We start from the raw sequence: 13345 nt of genomic DNA on the forward strand, positions 1-13345 counted from the left end.
TTCCTGTATATCTGCATCTCTCTCTCTCTCTCTCTCTCTCTCTCTCTCTCATCCTCTCTCTCTCTCTCTCTCTCTCTCTCTCTCTCTCTCTCTCGCTCTCTCTCTCTCTCTCTCTCTCTCTCTCTCCTCTCTCTCTCTCTCTCTCTCTCTCCTCTCTCTCTCTCTCTCTCTCTCTCTCTCTCTATCCTCTCTCTTCTCTCTCTCTCTCTCTCTATCTCTCTCTCTCTCTCTCTCTCTCTATCTCTCTCTCTCTCTCTCTCTCTCTCTCTCTCTCTCTCTCTCTCTCTCTCTCTCTCTCTCTCTCTCTCTCTCTCTACCTACCTGTTGTTTTATTTCCTAGAAGATGAGTCAGACTCATTGGATGAAATCAATTCAAAGAATATATGTAGCTCCAACTAAAACTACAGTAAGTACATCAATTTTGTTAAATACACACGGAGTTGTCCAACAAATAAACCATACATTTTGAATTAATGTAACCTAATACATCTATTAGTGAAATGCTAACTACATGTTGTGTTAGACCCATTACATATATAGAAGTATATTCCTTAAATAGATATTAGTTATTTTTTATTTTGTCACATCTAAGTAGGGCTTGACTTTATTAACTTTTTTACCCCAATTACTTAGTTTTTTTAGGGAGATGTAGCCTTTATAAAGACAACATTAATAATACAATACTATTTATAGCTTTTCTTTCATATGTTTTTTATAAACCTTGTTATGTTTTTTTTTTCTTGTTCCAATATTTAAAAGTCAATTAATACAATCATTGTTGCTGTTGTAATACTAATGTTGTCCACAAGAGGCTGAAGTGCACCACTACTCCATTTGACAGACTAAAGTATTTATTTTCTTCTGGTTTAATTTGAATTTCTCTCTTCAAACTAAACTAGTAAGTGATGTAACATTAATAAGTGTTCAAGCTAAAACAAATAAATACAAACTTTACCTGACAACACTTTGCGAGATTATCCTGGCAAACATTTGGTTTGTTTACAAGCCGTCTGAAGTCATAAACAGAAAAAAAACTGATTTCAAGGAGTGATTGTGTGTATTCATTTTGGGTAAGGTTAGATTGGTTCAAGGACAAGAGGTAATCGATTTAAAGATAACAAGCGGGAGTTTCAGATAATTTATTTATTGTCTCATTATCTGATTCAGATTGTTTGCTGGTTGATCTGGCAGAAAAGTGAATAAAAAATCACAGTTAGATTGCACAAAATACGTATGATTCAAATAACATTTGAGCAAAGGCAGTTATATTCAAACATAATCAAGCTTAATAACATAAGACGAAGAGTAGGCCTCTAGATATAAACCTCTTATGCTGTTATACATTTACAACTTAAAGCAAAGGAAACTCACGCATCATTTATGCAGACAACATGAGGGAAGCCAGCTCTTTTGTTGAGGAAAAGGCTTGGCTACAGGTGAGCTGTTCTTCCTTATCGATTACTTAGCCCCGCCCCTTCAGGATGGTAAATCGCAGGTAGAGGAAGGTTGGAGTGGGAGGTGCTTTTTCCACAGAGTATGTCGTCTTATTATTATTTACAATATGCCTACATAAGTCTCATACAAAAGCATCTAGAAATGTAAGAACACACTCAAATACTCACTGACATTTTGCGTATTGAGAGACCCTGCGTATTTGGTACAACTTAAGAAGTGCAGGAATGATTACACAATAGAACAAAAGAATGTAACATTTGTTTTGTAGAATATGACAAGAACAAATGTGTTTTTTTGTAGGATATGTGAGGACTTCAGGAGTTTTAGTAGGCCTACTTTGAGAACAAACATGTCAGTGTTTCCCTCTGACCTCTAGGGGGTGCCGCAGCTCAAACCCTCCGATTCCTAATGTACAACGTCATCTTCTCACATATACAGTAACATTATATAATCTTTACTATCCTCCTGTATTCACATATCTTAATTCTTCTTCCCACACTTAGTTTTTTGTGCTAGTCCCTTCCTCAATTTGTTCCTTTGTTATTTAACCCTGTAAACAGCTCTCTATTTCTGACCCTCTTATTGTTGAAAGTAGTAGGCCTACTGTACTCAAGTACTATTATGACATCCTTGTAATTTACTTGATTATTTCCATTTTATTCTACTTTATACTTATAATCTTCTACATTTCAGGGGCAAATAATGTCGTTTTCACTCAACTACATTTATTTACCACCGTTACTAGTTACTTTTTATATTTAAAAAACACATGACATGATGCAGTACTGTACTGCTAATCTTACCAGTCTCTTGAAGTGGCTCCACATAGACAAACTAAAGTACTAAAATGGTCTTACATTCATTAGTTAGTGATAAAAACTTGATATTATATTATCTATTTTTATATAATACTGTGAACAGTGCCATTCGGAATAATGAATACTGTTACTTTTTATATTTCAAGTTCATTTACCTGATTATATACTGATATATATACTTTTAACAACTTGAATTCAGGAATTTATTTGGCTATTTTGACTGTAGAATTTTAACTTCTATTCAAGAAAAGGATCTTCTTTAACCTCTGTCTTTTTCTTCTTCCCCCCCCCCCCCCCCCCCCTCCCCCCCTCTAAGTGGGACATAGTTCGAGTTGTTGGAGGTTTGTTTGGGAACACCAGAGGAGACGCTCTGCCTGCATGTCGGCCCTCAAGACCGTGACTTCAGGCCAAATATATGAAGATCCAACACATGACCTTTGGCACATTTGGCAGCGAGACAGCTGCGAGGGTTGCGGAGCTGCTGGTAATATTTCCTGTTCCTCTCTACAAATACTACACCGGGCACTGGACTAAGACTGTCTGGATTTGGCTAAATTATCAGGGAAAACCCCCCGAGTGAATAGAGAATGTGTCATTATGTATACCACTTGTTATGAATCAATAGTGATTTTTAAAGTTAGGAAGTGTGATCGTTTTTCTCTTGATCCTAATCAAGTTATTTTAAAGAGGACATATTATGCTAATTTTGAGGTTCCTTTTTGTATTTGGTGCCTCTAATGCAACACTTTTACAAGTTTTACTGTTCAAATAGGTATTTGCCATGAACAGTGGCATGTGTATACAACCTAAACAATTCAAGAATAATGCAAGTGCATCAATGCAATATTCTGCTGTCTGATGTCAATCCTCATTCCACTGTTGTGAAAACAGGATAAAAAACAGTATACAACAGCCTTGTTTTTACAAAATATATCCTTTTAAAGTTGAATATAAGAGGAAATGACTTGCAAAGATTGCCTTTTTTCTGCACTGCTCCGGATCCTTGTCTTATAACACTAAGACCACTAAGACCACTAAGACCACCTTTGATTTTAAGGTGAAAAACTATATATATAAGGACATTAGGTTGTAAAGTTATGTAACACATTGTAAAACTCTCATACGTCTACTGTATTTTTTGTGTATAACCCTTCAAAAGTAATCAACAACTTAAATAAAGGACATAACTGTCAGCTGTGACTTAATTATGCATGTTTTTTTGGGTGTGTGAGACAAGTATTCCTTCACAAGGCGTTTCGACCACAATTTAGCTGAAGTCAGAACCACAAAATGAGGTTGCAGGAAAAGGAAAGCTTTATTTCGTAACTATTTTTGAACATACTGTAGGCGTGTTTTGTTGAGGACAACACAGACGACTAACCCAAATGTGTACTTATCTACATATTTGTTAAATGTGACACATGCTTTTGTAAGTTTCAGAGCAGTTCATTTTCTTAGCTTCATAATGGCAGTGTGCAGGTGTATTGGCTCAGAGAGGCTGTGTTGATGCAGCTGGGCTCATCACACACAGTCGGAGAGAGAATCTGCCCTCAGTGCTGCTGGGAGGCTCTCAGATATCTAGAGCAAACACACAGAGACAGGTCGGAAATAATGAAATGCATTAATGTTCAACCATAGTAAACTACAAGACTAATGTACTACAAGGCCATTAGGGCTCATCACTCAAAACACTGCGGCGAGGACCCTTACACAGTGTAGCACAGATATCACCATCACGGAATCAATGGAATATGTCCACTCGCTGCTATGTGCTTTACTTATATCTTAATGATACAATAAGGGAATTTTCAGAAAATCCTTGTTGTTAAGACACCAGAGGCCGTGAAGTAAACTAGAGTCAGCATCCTGCTCTCTTGCACTATTTCTATTTTATTTGTATTTACTTGCACATCTCATAACATTCTCTTGCACTATTTTATGTCCTTTATATATACATGTTGCACTATTGGAGGAGCCTGTGACTTAAGTTTTTAATTGCCATGTGCATATGACAATAAAGCCTTGAATCTTGAATCTTGAATCTAGAGAGCATCCTTGGCATTAACCAAAACAGTGATATGACATTACATCATAATCATATATCATATTCCTCATTATTTCCCACTTTTTTACAGGTTACACACCTAATTTTCAGCCTGAAAGAAAAATGTAAAACAAATCAAACATCGTATTTAGAATAACATTACTATAACCCTCTGATGTACCTGTATCTCCAGGTGGTCAATGTGCCGCCGGCGTCTGTCAATCATTCTGTCCCGGGCTGAAAACTCTGAGTTTAGACTGGCTAGCTTTCGGGCCTGTTTATCCATCACAACCTACAACACATCAACGATAATAAATGGCAAGAAAAATCGAATCTGTCACATGTGTTTGTTTATTTATTAAAGGTCCCCTATTATACTGTTTTTCATCAATATATTATAGGTCAGATATATACAAAACATGTCTCTGAAGAGTTTGTCTGAAACACCAAACAGATCATTGCAGCATCCCATAATCCCCTCTGTTTCAGCCCTGTTTCAAAAGTGCTGATTCTCTGTCTGTTACTGTAGATGAAAATAAGGAGCCCCTCCCCACGCCCCTCTGAGAGATATTTGGTTAAAAAGAACACAATGGTGCTCTAGGAGGAGATTCAGGTGATCAGGTGGAGGGGAGGGGGGGTTACCTTGGTTGCTGATTGGCTAATGGTTACACAAGCCAAAAAAACGTTATGACATCATAAAGTGGCCAAAATCTGATCAGCTAATTTTCAGACAGGTTTTTATATAAATGGATCAGGACAAAAAGAGAGAGAATCTTTTTTTCCTGAAACTTTCAGAATCTCTTTACACAGAGGGGACACATGTTGATGTAGAAAAGACAGGAACAAGTGGATTTTGCATAATAGGTGATCTTTAAGTTCTTGGTTTCGGCTCACCTTCACAGAGCCCATGTCCAGCTGTGTTTTCCCCCTGGACTTGGGCTCCGTCAGACTCCTTATTCTCTGGAGGACCCGGTTGATCCGCTGCTGCATGGCTCCCTGCTCAGTCTCCACGTCCTCCAGAACCTTCTGCAGATCTCTGGCAGCCATCCAAAGCCGGTCCCCCCGGGCGCTCAGGATCTGCAGGTCCTTCCTCACCTCAAAACCACATCATTGTACAATATTTATAGACAGTGACTGTATGAAAATGCAGGTTTCAAATTAATATATCAACAATTTCTGTGTGAAGCATGTCTAAAAGCTACACCAAACTCAAAATAACAGTGAATTCGTAACTTTTGAAGTCCAACTAAAGTTCAAAATTGCTTTTAAGTCTTTATTCTTTAAAAAAAGACAAACAAATTGTCTTAATAAAGTGTAATTATAATAATACAAAATAATAAATACATAAATAAAAAAGACAAGATAAAAAACGGAAAAATGAACCCTTACATTTCTCATTTCCAGGTTCTCAGTTGTGATGATTTTTTTTTAAATATTGTGGTTGACAAACAGATTTTTGTTTTATCTTTTTTTAGTTGCAGTCAGACAACATAAGGAATATAATGACATAACCTTGGGCTTTCTCACATTCCCTGTATGTGACATTTGAGACGTAATGAATAATGATTCAATCAAGAGAATAAATGGCAGATTTGATCATGAAAAATGTTGTCAGTTTGAGCCCTACAACTTCCAAAAAACATAAAAGTCCCACAAAATGTTGTGGGTCAGAGAACAGGGAAAATGCGTTTCTTTTGCTCTGTAGGATGGTACCCTTCCTCACCTGCCTGTGATTCCGTCCGGCCTTTAGACTCTGCTTCCTGAGGCTCTCCAGGTTCCTCGTGGCCCCGTCCAGTTCGGCCTCCGCCTGCTCGCCCCTCTGCTCCAGCTGCCGGGCGTTCTCCTCCACGCCCTGCAGCAGGTGAGCCAGGCCCAGCGCCAGCATCTTCATCTGGGACACGGGGACCCCCCCTGCCTCCTCTGAGGTGGAGGGTGGAGGGGCTCGCTGGGCCTGGCAGAGCCCCACCAACAAAACAGACAGCTGTAGCACTCGGGTGACCCTCATATTTCAGGATTTCATCCGTTGAAGCCTCTATGCCCCCTTCTAAAATCTAGGTCCTTAATATTGAGTGTCCGAAAACAGATCTGATTAACTTCCCAGATATGTGGCTTCAGACAGGGGCTCCTTCAAGCTCAGGAGAAGAAGCTGCTGGGCCCAAGTGTCCTAATGAGCCTCAAATCTTCCCCCAGGAGGTTTGGAGCTTTGAGAGTGATGAGGGATGTACAGATGAGCAGAGGGAGGACAGCCAGACAAGGGGGGAGTTCCCAGACTCACGCATGGACTATAAAGTAAAAACATGTAACTGGACTGCACTGGGAGTATTCTATAAAAAATCATATCCAGAATTAGCACAAATGGATGCCTTTATGAAGGGTTTACAAAAAACAAAACATGCTAATTAAGTGTATAATATTAAGCTGCAGGTTTACTGTAGTCAACGCTGCTGAACTTTGGACACCTTGCTCCTCAGGCAAATGAGCCTGTGTGATTATAGCATTTTAGTACACCAAGAGAGACCTCTGCTGGCTGTCTGAGGAACTTGAGTTAGCTTCTTGCTCTGAGAAGGGTCTCAAGTATACTGTAATCCGAGAACATAATTCGTTTTTTTGTGTTTTTGCTGTTTGAATTTGCTATGTGACATTTGGGTATTTGTAACTAAGGAAGCCTAGAGGGGACTGTTTTACGAGTATAAATAAACACATCCATCTTTTTCAACTCCACATGGCCTATGTTGTCAACCTATAATTTGCTGCAGTAACCATTTGCTTAGAGGTTCTTATAATACTATGTATAATGTGCAAAAAAATAGTGGAGAATTCATGATATGCCCTGTGTAGGGGGTGTCAGGGGGTCACAGGTTCCTTGTATTGGATAAACTGTAATAAAGTGACCTATAGAGTGCCCTTCCAGGGGAGAAAACATGAAGCATTGGCCTGAAAATGTTGATTCAATGCGCATCAAGGTGCCCTAGCAGTGGAGAAAACACGATAAAGTGTTTTCTATGGTAACCTAACAGTAAAGAAAGTGTTAAACATTTCTATCTAGGCAGACCTTGAAATCCAAAAACGCATATTTAGGCTGCCCTGCATGCTAGAAAATGTGCTGTCGTGTCACTAACCCACCACTCTCTTTTTGGCCCTGCCTCATATGCCGCCTACAGACGTTTATTTATTTTTTATTTTGACACTAAAAAAGAGAGGTGACACGTAGATATAATATTACAGTGGGCTTCGATTGTTTTTTGCTTATGCATTCTGATCTGAGTGTATCAGAGCTTTTTTGGCTTTGAAAAAAAGGTTGATACAAGCTAGAGAGAATTTGGGGCAGAAGTTCACTTCCTACACTCAGCCTCTGAATGTAGTGCTTTGTACCAAGGAGAGCCAGACCAACAAACTGTTCTTTGAATTGTTTTGGAGTCTAGCAGCCCTAATGCACAAACGACACTATGTGTACTGAGGGAGGCGTGTGGTGCAGTGGGTTGTCCGTTGGTGTTCGGTTCAGGGGGTCACAGGTTCAAACCCCACTGCAGTCAGCATGTCGTTGTGTCCCTGTGCAAGACACTTCACTTGCCCACATTATTGAGTATGTGAGTCGCTTTGGATAAAAGTGTCTAACAAGTAACATGTAATGTAACCTGAGCAGATAAAGACCTCTGTCACTGGTGAGAATAAAGGAGAGCCCCGTGACTTTGTGAGTCAAAGTTCAATCAGATGAATTCACGGGTCAATTCATGACAAGAAGGGAATGTGTGTCGCGCCGCTCCACATAGAAATAAGTGGGGAAAGAATTTCAGTCTGCTGTCATTTTGCCCTGTTTTCTTTTTTCCTCACAAATATGGAAGTGTAGCCTGCTATAATAAGTATATAATAAACTATGTAGCCAAAACACAGACAGTCAAAGCCTTAAGGGTTGGCTCAATGTCCCCATTGAAACTCATTAAAAACTATTTTGATCCCACGGCCATTAAAGCATAAACCGTTGCATTATTTGATATCAGGCTTTACATCTACAGGCCTGGTTACAATTGTACTTACTTGTATATTTTTCCCACCCGACTGAGACTATTTTTCTGGTTTCCTGCACAAATGATTACAATCAATGTTGTTGTAAATCATTAACCAGGCTGAGGGAAAAAATCCCCTGACATTTAGTCACAAAAAGTTTGTCCTCGTAGGATTTTAGAAGAGCTTATGTTTAAAGGAAACCTATTATTCAAATGTTCAGGTTAATATTTACATTTTGTGCCTCTACTGTGACATGTCTCCATGTTTTAATGTGTGTGAGAGAAACTTTGGGATTTTTAGCAGACCATTTACATGCACAAAAGGGAAAATCCCCAAAAGCATAATAGGGCCTCTTTAACATCTTCTACCATTTGTTAGGGGCCCTGAAATGAGCAACTTTCTCATCAACATAAGGTTGTAGTAGTTTATACTCTTTGAAATGTCTGGATTATTGAGCATATAAACACACTAGTGCTATAAATAGAGAATTATGTTTCATATTCGTAGCTAAGCTTGGCTGCAGTTGTTTGCAGTCGATGGCACCAACCTCTTGGAAACCCTACGAAATACTTTCAGCACTTTTTATGATCCTAATTTTTAATTGTGACACACCTGTACTCTGAGAGAAAGTTGTAGGTGTCCTGGGAATACCACAAACACAGCTCAATTGTTTCATAAGCGCTTTTACTACTTATCAAACTGCCTTTCAGCACATACCATTACATATGGCTCCGGCGACTGTATTGTGGGAAATAGGGCTGGGGAAGATTGCACAGATAAGTCAGTCGTAAATTAGTTTGGCAACAGTCAAAAGACGCAACTGTTGCTAAATTGGCAAGCAGGTGTGCAGGTAGCTGTAGAGTTCAGGTGATGGTAAGTCTCACATTGCCAGACCTTTGTCTTCAGTGCTGTCTGCACTTGTTTGTATTTCGTAAAACCAATCATGATCTTCTTGAACAAGACGCAGTGATGGTGCCCTTGGAAAAAAGGATAGCTAAGATAATGGAAATACAGGAGAATGCAAGCTGGAAAAGACGGCAAATCTTAGGCTTATACCCACTCTACATCCAGTGAGTTGGACAGGTTGTTGGTGGAGTGGTTTCTAACTTTGAACCTTATATTTAAGGCATATTTAAGCATTAATAAAACAATACCACAAGCATCTATTTTGAACAGACAAGATCCTTTGTATAGAGTCTCAATCTTCTCAGGACGTACTTAACGACCACAGACTTCATTTCAACAATCAAGGCAACAAACTTGGTATTAATAAATTAACTCACATGGACTTTGATTTATGTTGGAGGGCTTTTTTGTTGGTGACGGGCCTAGTGAAAACATATCATCCCTCTTAGCCGAACATTATACAGAGGGTGATCACAGCGGCTCTCTTTGACAGCAGTGTGTTCGATGCTTCAGCTAACGGTTGGAAAATTGTCGTACTTCATGCCAATAACTCATAAACCATCAGTTGTAATCAAGTAAAACACCCTCTCATTTCTCTTACCAGTTTACATGCTGTTCTTTATTACAGCACCTCATGTGTAATTTTGTTTCTCCCCTTAAAAAATACAAGTACATACTAGTTACTGTACTATCTAAACAAATTGTGATTGAGCATGATTAGTCAGAGATTATTAATGTGAGCTACGTAATAAAAATGTTTAATCAATTGACACACTACTTCTTAATGTTGGCATGTGCTGTGGTGATCCCAGGAATGTAAACCTGTTCTTGCTCTAATGCTTCTCTAATGCCCCCCCACCCCCCCAGTCACCGGGCCTCCACCTTTCACAAAGGCCCCGCCAAGTCAAGCATGATGGGGCTGACTCCCAGGGGTTTGTGGGGCAGAGGTACGCTGACTGAACAGCTGGCGGGGGTCACATGCCAAGATCACGCTTCTGCCTCTGTGGATCTAACATGTACAAACTGAAACCCCAGCAAGCAGGAGCGTGTTATTGTAGTGTGATTCACATTAGGTGTGCTCCAGCAGTCACGCGCACTGCAGAACACTCCACATACAGCAAGGTCATAATGAGGAAAGACATTTATATACAGGTAATATAAAAAGAAGAACGTTTTTGTTTGCTATTTTAGATTAGTTTATTAGATTAGATATACTTTATTGATCCCAAACTGGGAAAAGTATAAATATACATATCGGGTTCATTTTTAGCTTGAGTACGCTTAACCTCCGATTCCAATGTGTCGCAGGTATTGAGTAAGAACTCGAGATTTATTATGGAAATAATTGATGTGATATGTGAAACTGGGATGATTGACAGCTTTAAGTGCTGTGGAGATCAGCCACAAACCATAACTCATTACTGATTGGTTGAGGGGATCATTTATTCTCCTGGCACTGTATTTCAATAACCCTTAATATGCATGCATTCAGACGCAATCTTGACATAAATGTGCCAAACATATATCTGAACGTTACCCCGAGGAGGTTGTTATGTAAACGTTTCTGATATTTAGCTCCAGGCTCAAACTGAAAAGATGATAAGATCAAAGAGATCACGATCAGCGCTGCAGGATCGTGTTCTCACATGCAACATGCACAACACCATGCATGTGGACATGTACATTAGTCTCTGTATGCATTTGATATGAGCCTTTACAAAAGTGACATGAATGCATGACATATGCAATATAAGACCAGGGGCAAGCTATAGGAGAACATTATTTACAGTGTGTCTGTAGCTTATGGTATCAGAGGAGTGTTGTGCATTGGTACAGTATAGCAGCTGTAGTTTAATCACAATTTTTACATACAAAAATTGATCAAATGATTAAGAGTCTGCATTTGACGGTCTTCGAGCTCATTAGTTTGAAGCATTGCATTGGAAAAGCTGTATGTGAAAGGCCCAATGCGTTCTGACGTAGTGAACATATAACTTTAAATACTGATCACCAGTTTCTGTCTTGCCCTTACTTCGAATCAGTTGCGTCTTCAAATATATTCGTAAGCATTAACATGGCCATATAGCTGACACGAAAGAACAATGAAAACTTGCACAATTTAAACAAACTCCTGAAAACAACTACATTGTTCTCCCTGACTCTCTTAGATGATGGATACATGGGCTCAGAAGGAGGATACTAACCCTGAGCTAAAAGTAAAGCAGCCCAAATATTGGACTTTATAAGGTTGTCAGAAATATGACTCCAAATCATTAACGATGCTTCATAAACATGTGGAATCTCAGGGAGAAGGCTGAGGTTGTCGCCAAACTGGACAATGTTAGCATTGCTGTTATGAGCTTGTTAGGAGGGTAATGTTAGCATTTAGCTCAAATAACTGCTGTAACTAAGTCCCACAGAGCTAGCTAGCACGCATCACTGTGGACCAGACAACATGATTATTGATTTTGTTGTATTAAGACAAGACAAAGCAAGGCAAGGCAAGTTTATTTATATAGCACATTTCAACACAAGGCAATTCAAAGTGCTTTACAAAAATGAAAGACATTAATAGCATTAAGAAACATAAAATGACATTTAAAAACACTCATTTAAAAGCAAAGATACATGAATAAAAGTTACAGGGCAGTGTGAGATACACACATCTGAAATGTTTAGGTCTGACTCTCAATCATTGCTAACTTTTTAGCAGAAATAGTTTTCTATCACCTCCCTTTCTTTCCTCTTTCTTGTTTAACTTGTCCTTTAGAAAGACAAGTCCCATCTGCAAACTTGAAATACATATTCAGAAGATGTAGGTAGCATCAATGTCATTACCTTTTCTAGCTTAGACTGCAAAATATCGACACATTGAGCAGGCTTTTATTGTAACTACGTCCAACGCTAGGTCTGTTAGGTTTAGAAAATCTTAAATGTAAGTATCGAGTAAAACGTAAAGCTGAGCTGAGCTCCAATGCACAGAGTCCCCTTTTCTGAACCAATAACAGGCTGTGATGGGAGCCAGGGCCTCTGACAGGTCACACTGCCTCTGTTCTCACTGCAGGAGAAACCACAGATGGATTTGGCTCGATGATGAAACTCTGGTATGTGGCAGCTTTATCATTTGGCATAACAATGCACCTTGTTCTGTTTGTCATTATGTAAGACAAGTTCTACCAATGAAAGCTTGGGAAGACTGCTGTGTGCTGCACTTTATCGGAGGTGGGGAGGTTGCGCCTGATGAACCTGATGACATTATTCTTCTCCTCCTCTTAGTGCTACAACTTAGTCGATGTACGAAATCTGCTTTGTATCCTCGCCTCCATTAAGTCAGGGTTTATGAAGGGACCATCTCGACTGAACTTCAATGAGACACATGGGAAGCTAGTTTTGAGCACAAGCTATTATTACTCCGTATGAACATAATTTAAAGTTCTAAATCGCCCACCTTTCTGTATTAAAACAGTTAAAAAGGTATGAGTAAATTCAACAAAAACACAACAGATGGACTCAGACATTTTGTTTCTCTTTTCGTCCAATCAATGGCTGTGTATTGTTCTTCCCTAACACCTGCCATGAGACGGGCCCACCCATCAGAGCGAGGGGGTGATTATCATTAGTTTCTATCAGAGGAGCACGCTGTCATTTTATCTCAGAGCCAGACTTCCTCGGGCCTCTCCGGAGTTCCTGATATAGGCGTAGCAGTTAATGAGGGAAATACCCAAAGTTAAACCGAGCATGGAAGCCTGAGAGGGGCGAGAGGGGGGAGGGAGAGGCTGGAACGTGAGAGGAAAAGTATCAGGAGAAAGAGAGAGGGATGCCGGGAGGACGGAGAGCTGTGGCTGTGAGGGTCTCTGGCATGATGATTTGGGACAGAAAATGAAAATCACATTGCCAGGGATTACTACACTGCTGCAGTGTCCTCTACAGCTGCTTCTGGAGGAGGATACCTGGGATTTCATACAAGGAGAGTCACACTTTCTTCTTTTTTAATCACATTTCTGCAAGAGGAGTTCTTCACGGTGTGGATAACTCTGAGAGTACAATAATCTTTTGAGGCAAGATCAGCGGATCAGTGTGTTTGTGTGCTGTGTATCTGCTGTTTCTGATCAGGTGC

At 39.6% G+C, this 13345-nt stretch overlaps 1 protein-coding gene across 1 annotated transcript; it reads right to left on the reverse strand.

Annotated features, from left to right (window-relative positions):
- Positions 1-3566: 3566 nt before the first annotated feature.
- Positions 3567-6491, reverse strand: LOC117478995. The gene is made up of 4 exons (XM_034125993.1): positions 6041-6491; positions 5212-5412; positions 4499-4609; positions 3567-3851 (listed from the first exon to the last, which is right to left on the reverse strand). Exons 1-4 carry the CDS (start codon positions 6320-6322, stop codon positions 3795-3797), a joined length of 651 nt encoding a protein of 216 aa, XP_033981884.1. The 5' UTR covers positions 6323-6491; the 3' UTR covers positions 3567-3794.
- Positions 6492-13345: the final 6854 nt, after the last annotated feature.

The sequence above is a fragment of the Trematomus bernacchii genome, unplaced genomic scaffold, assembly GCF_902827165.1.
Source record: "Trematomus bernacchii unplaced genomic scaffold, fTreBer1.1, whole genome shotgun sequence".
Classification (NCBI taxonomy): Eukaryota; Metazoa; Chordata; class Actinopteri; order Perciformes; family Nototheniidae; genus Trematomus; species Trematomus bernacchii.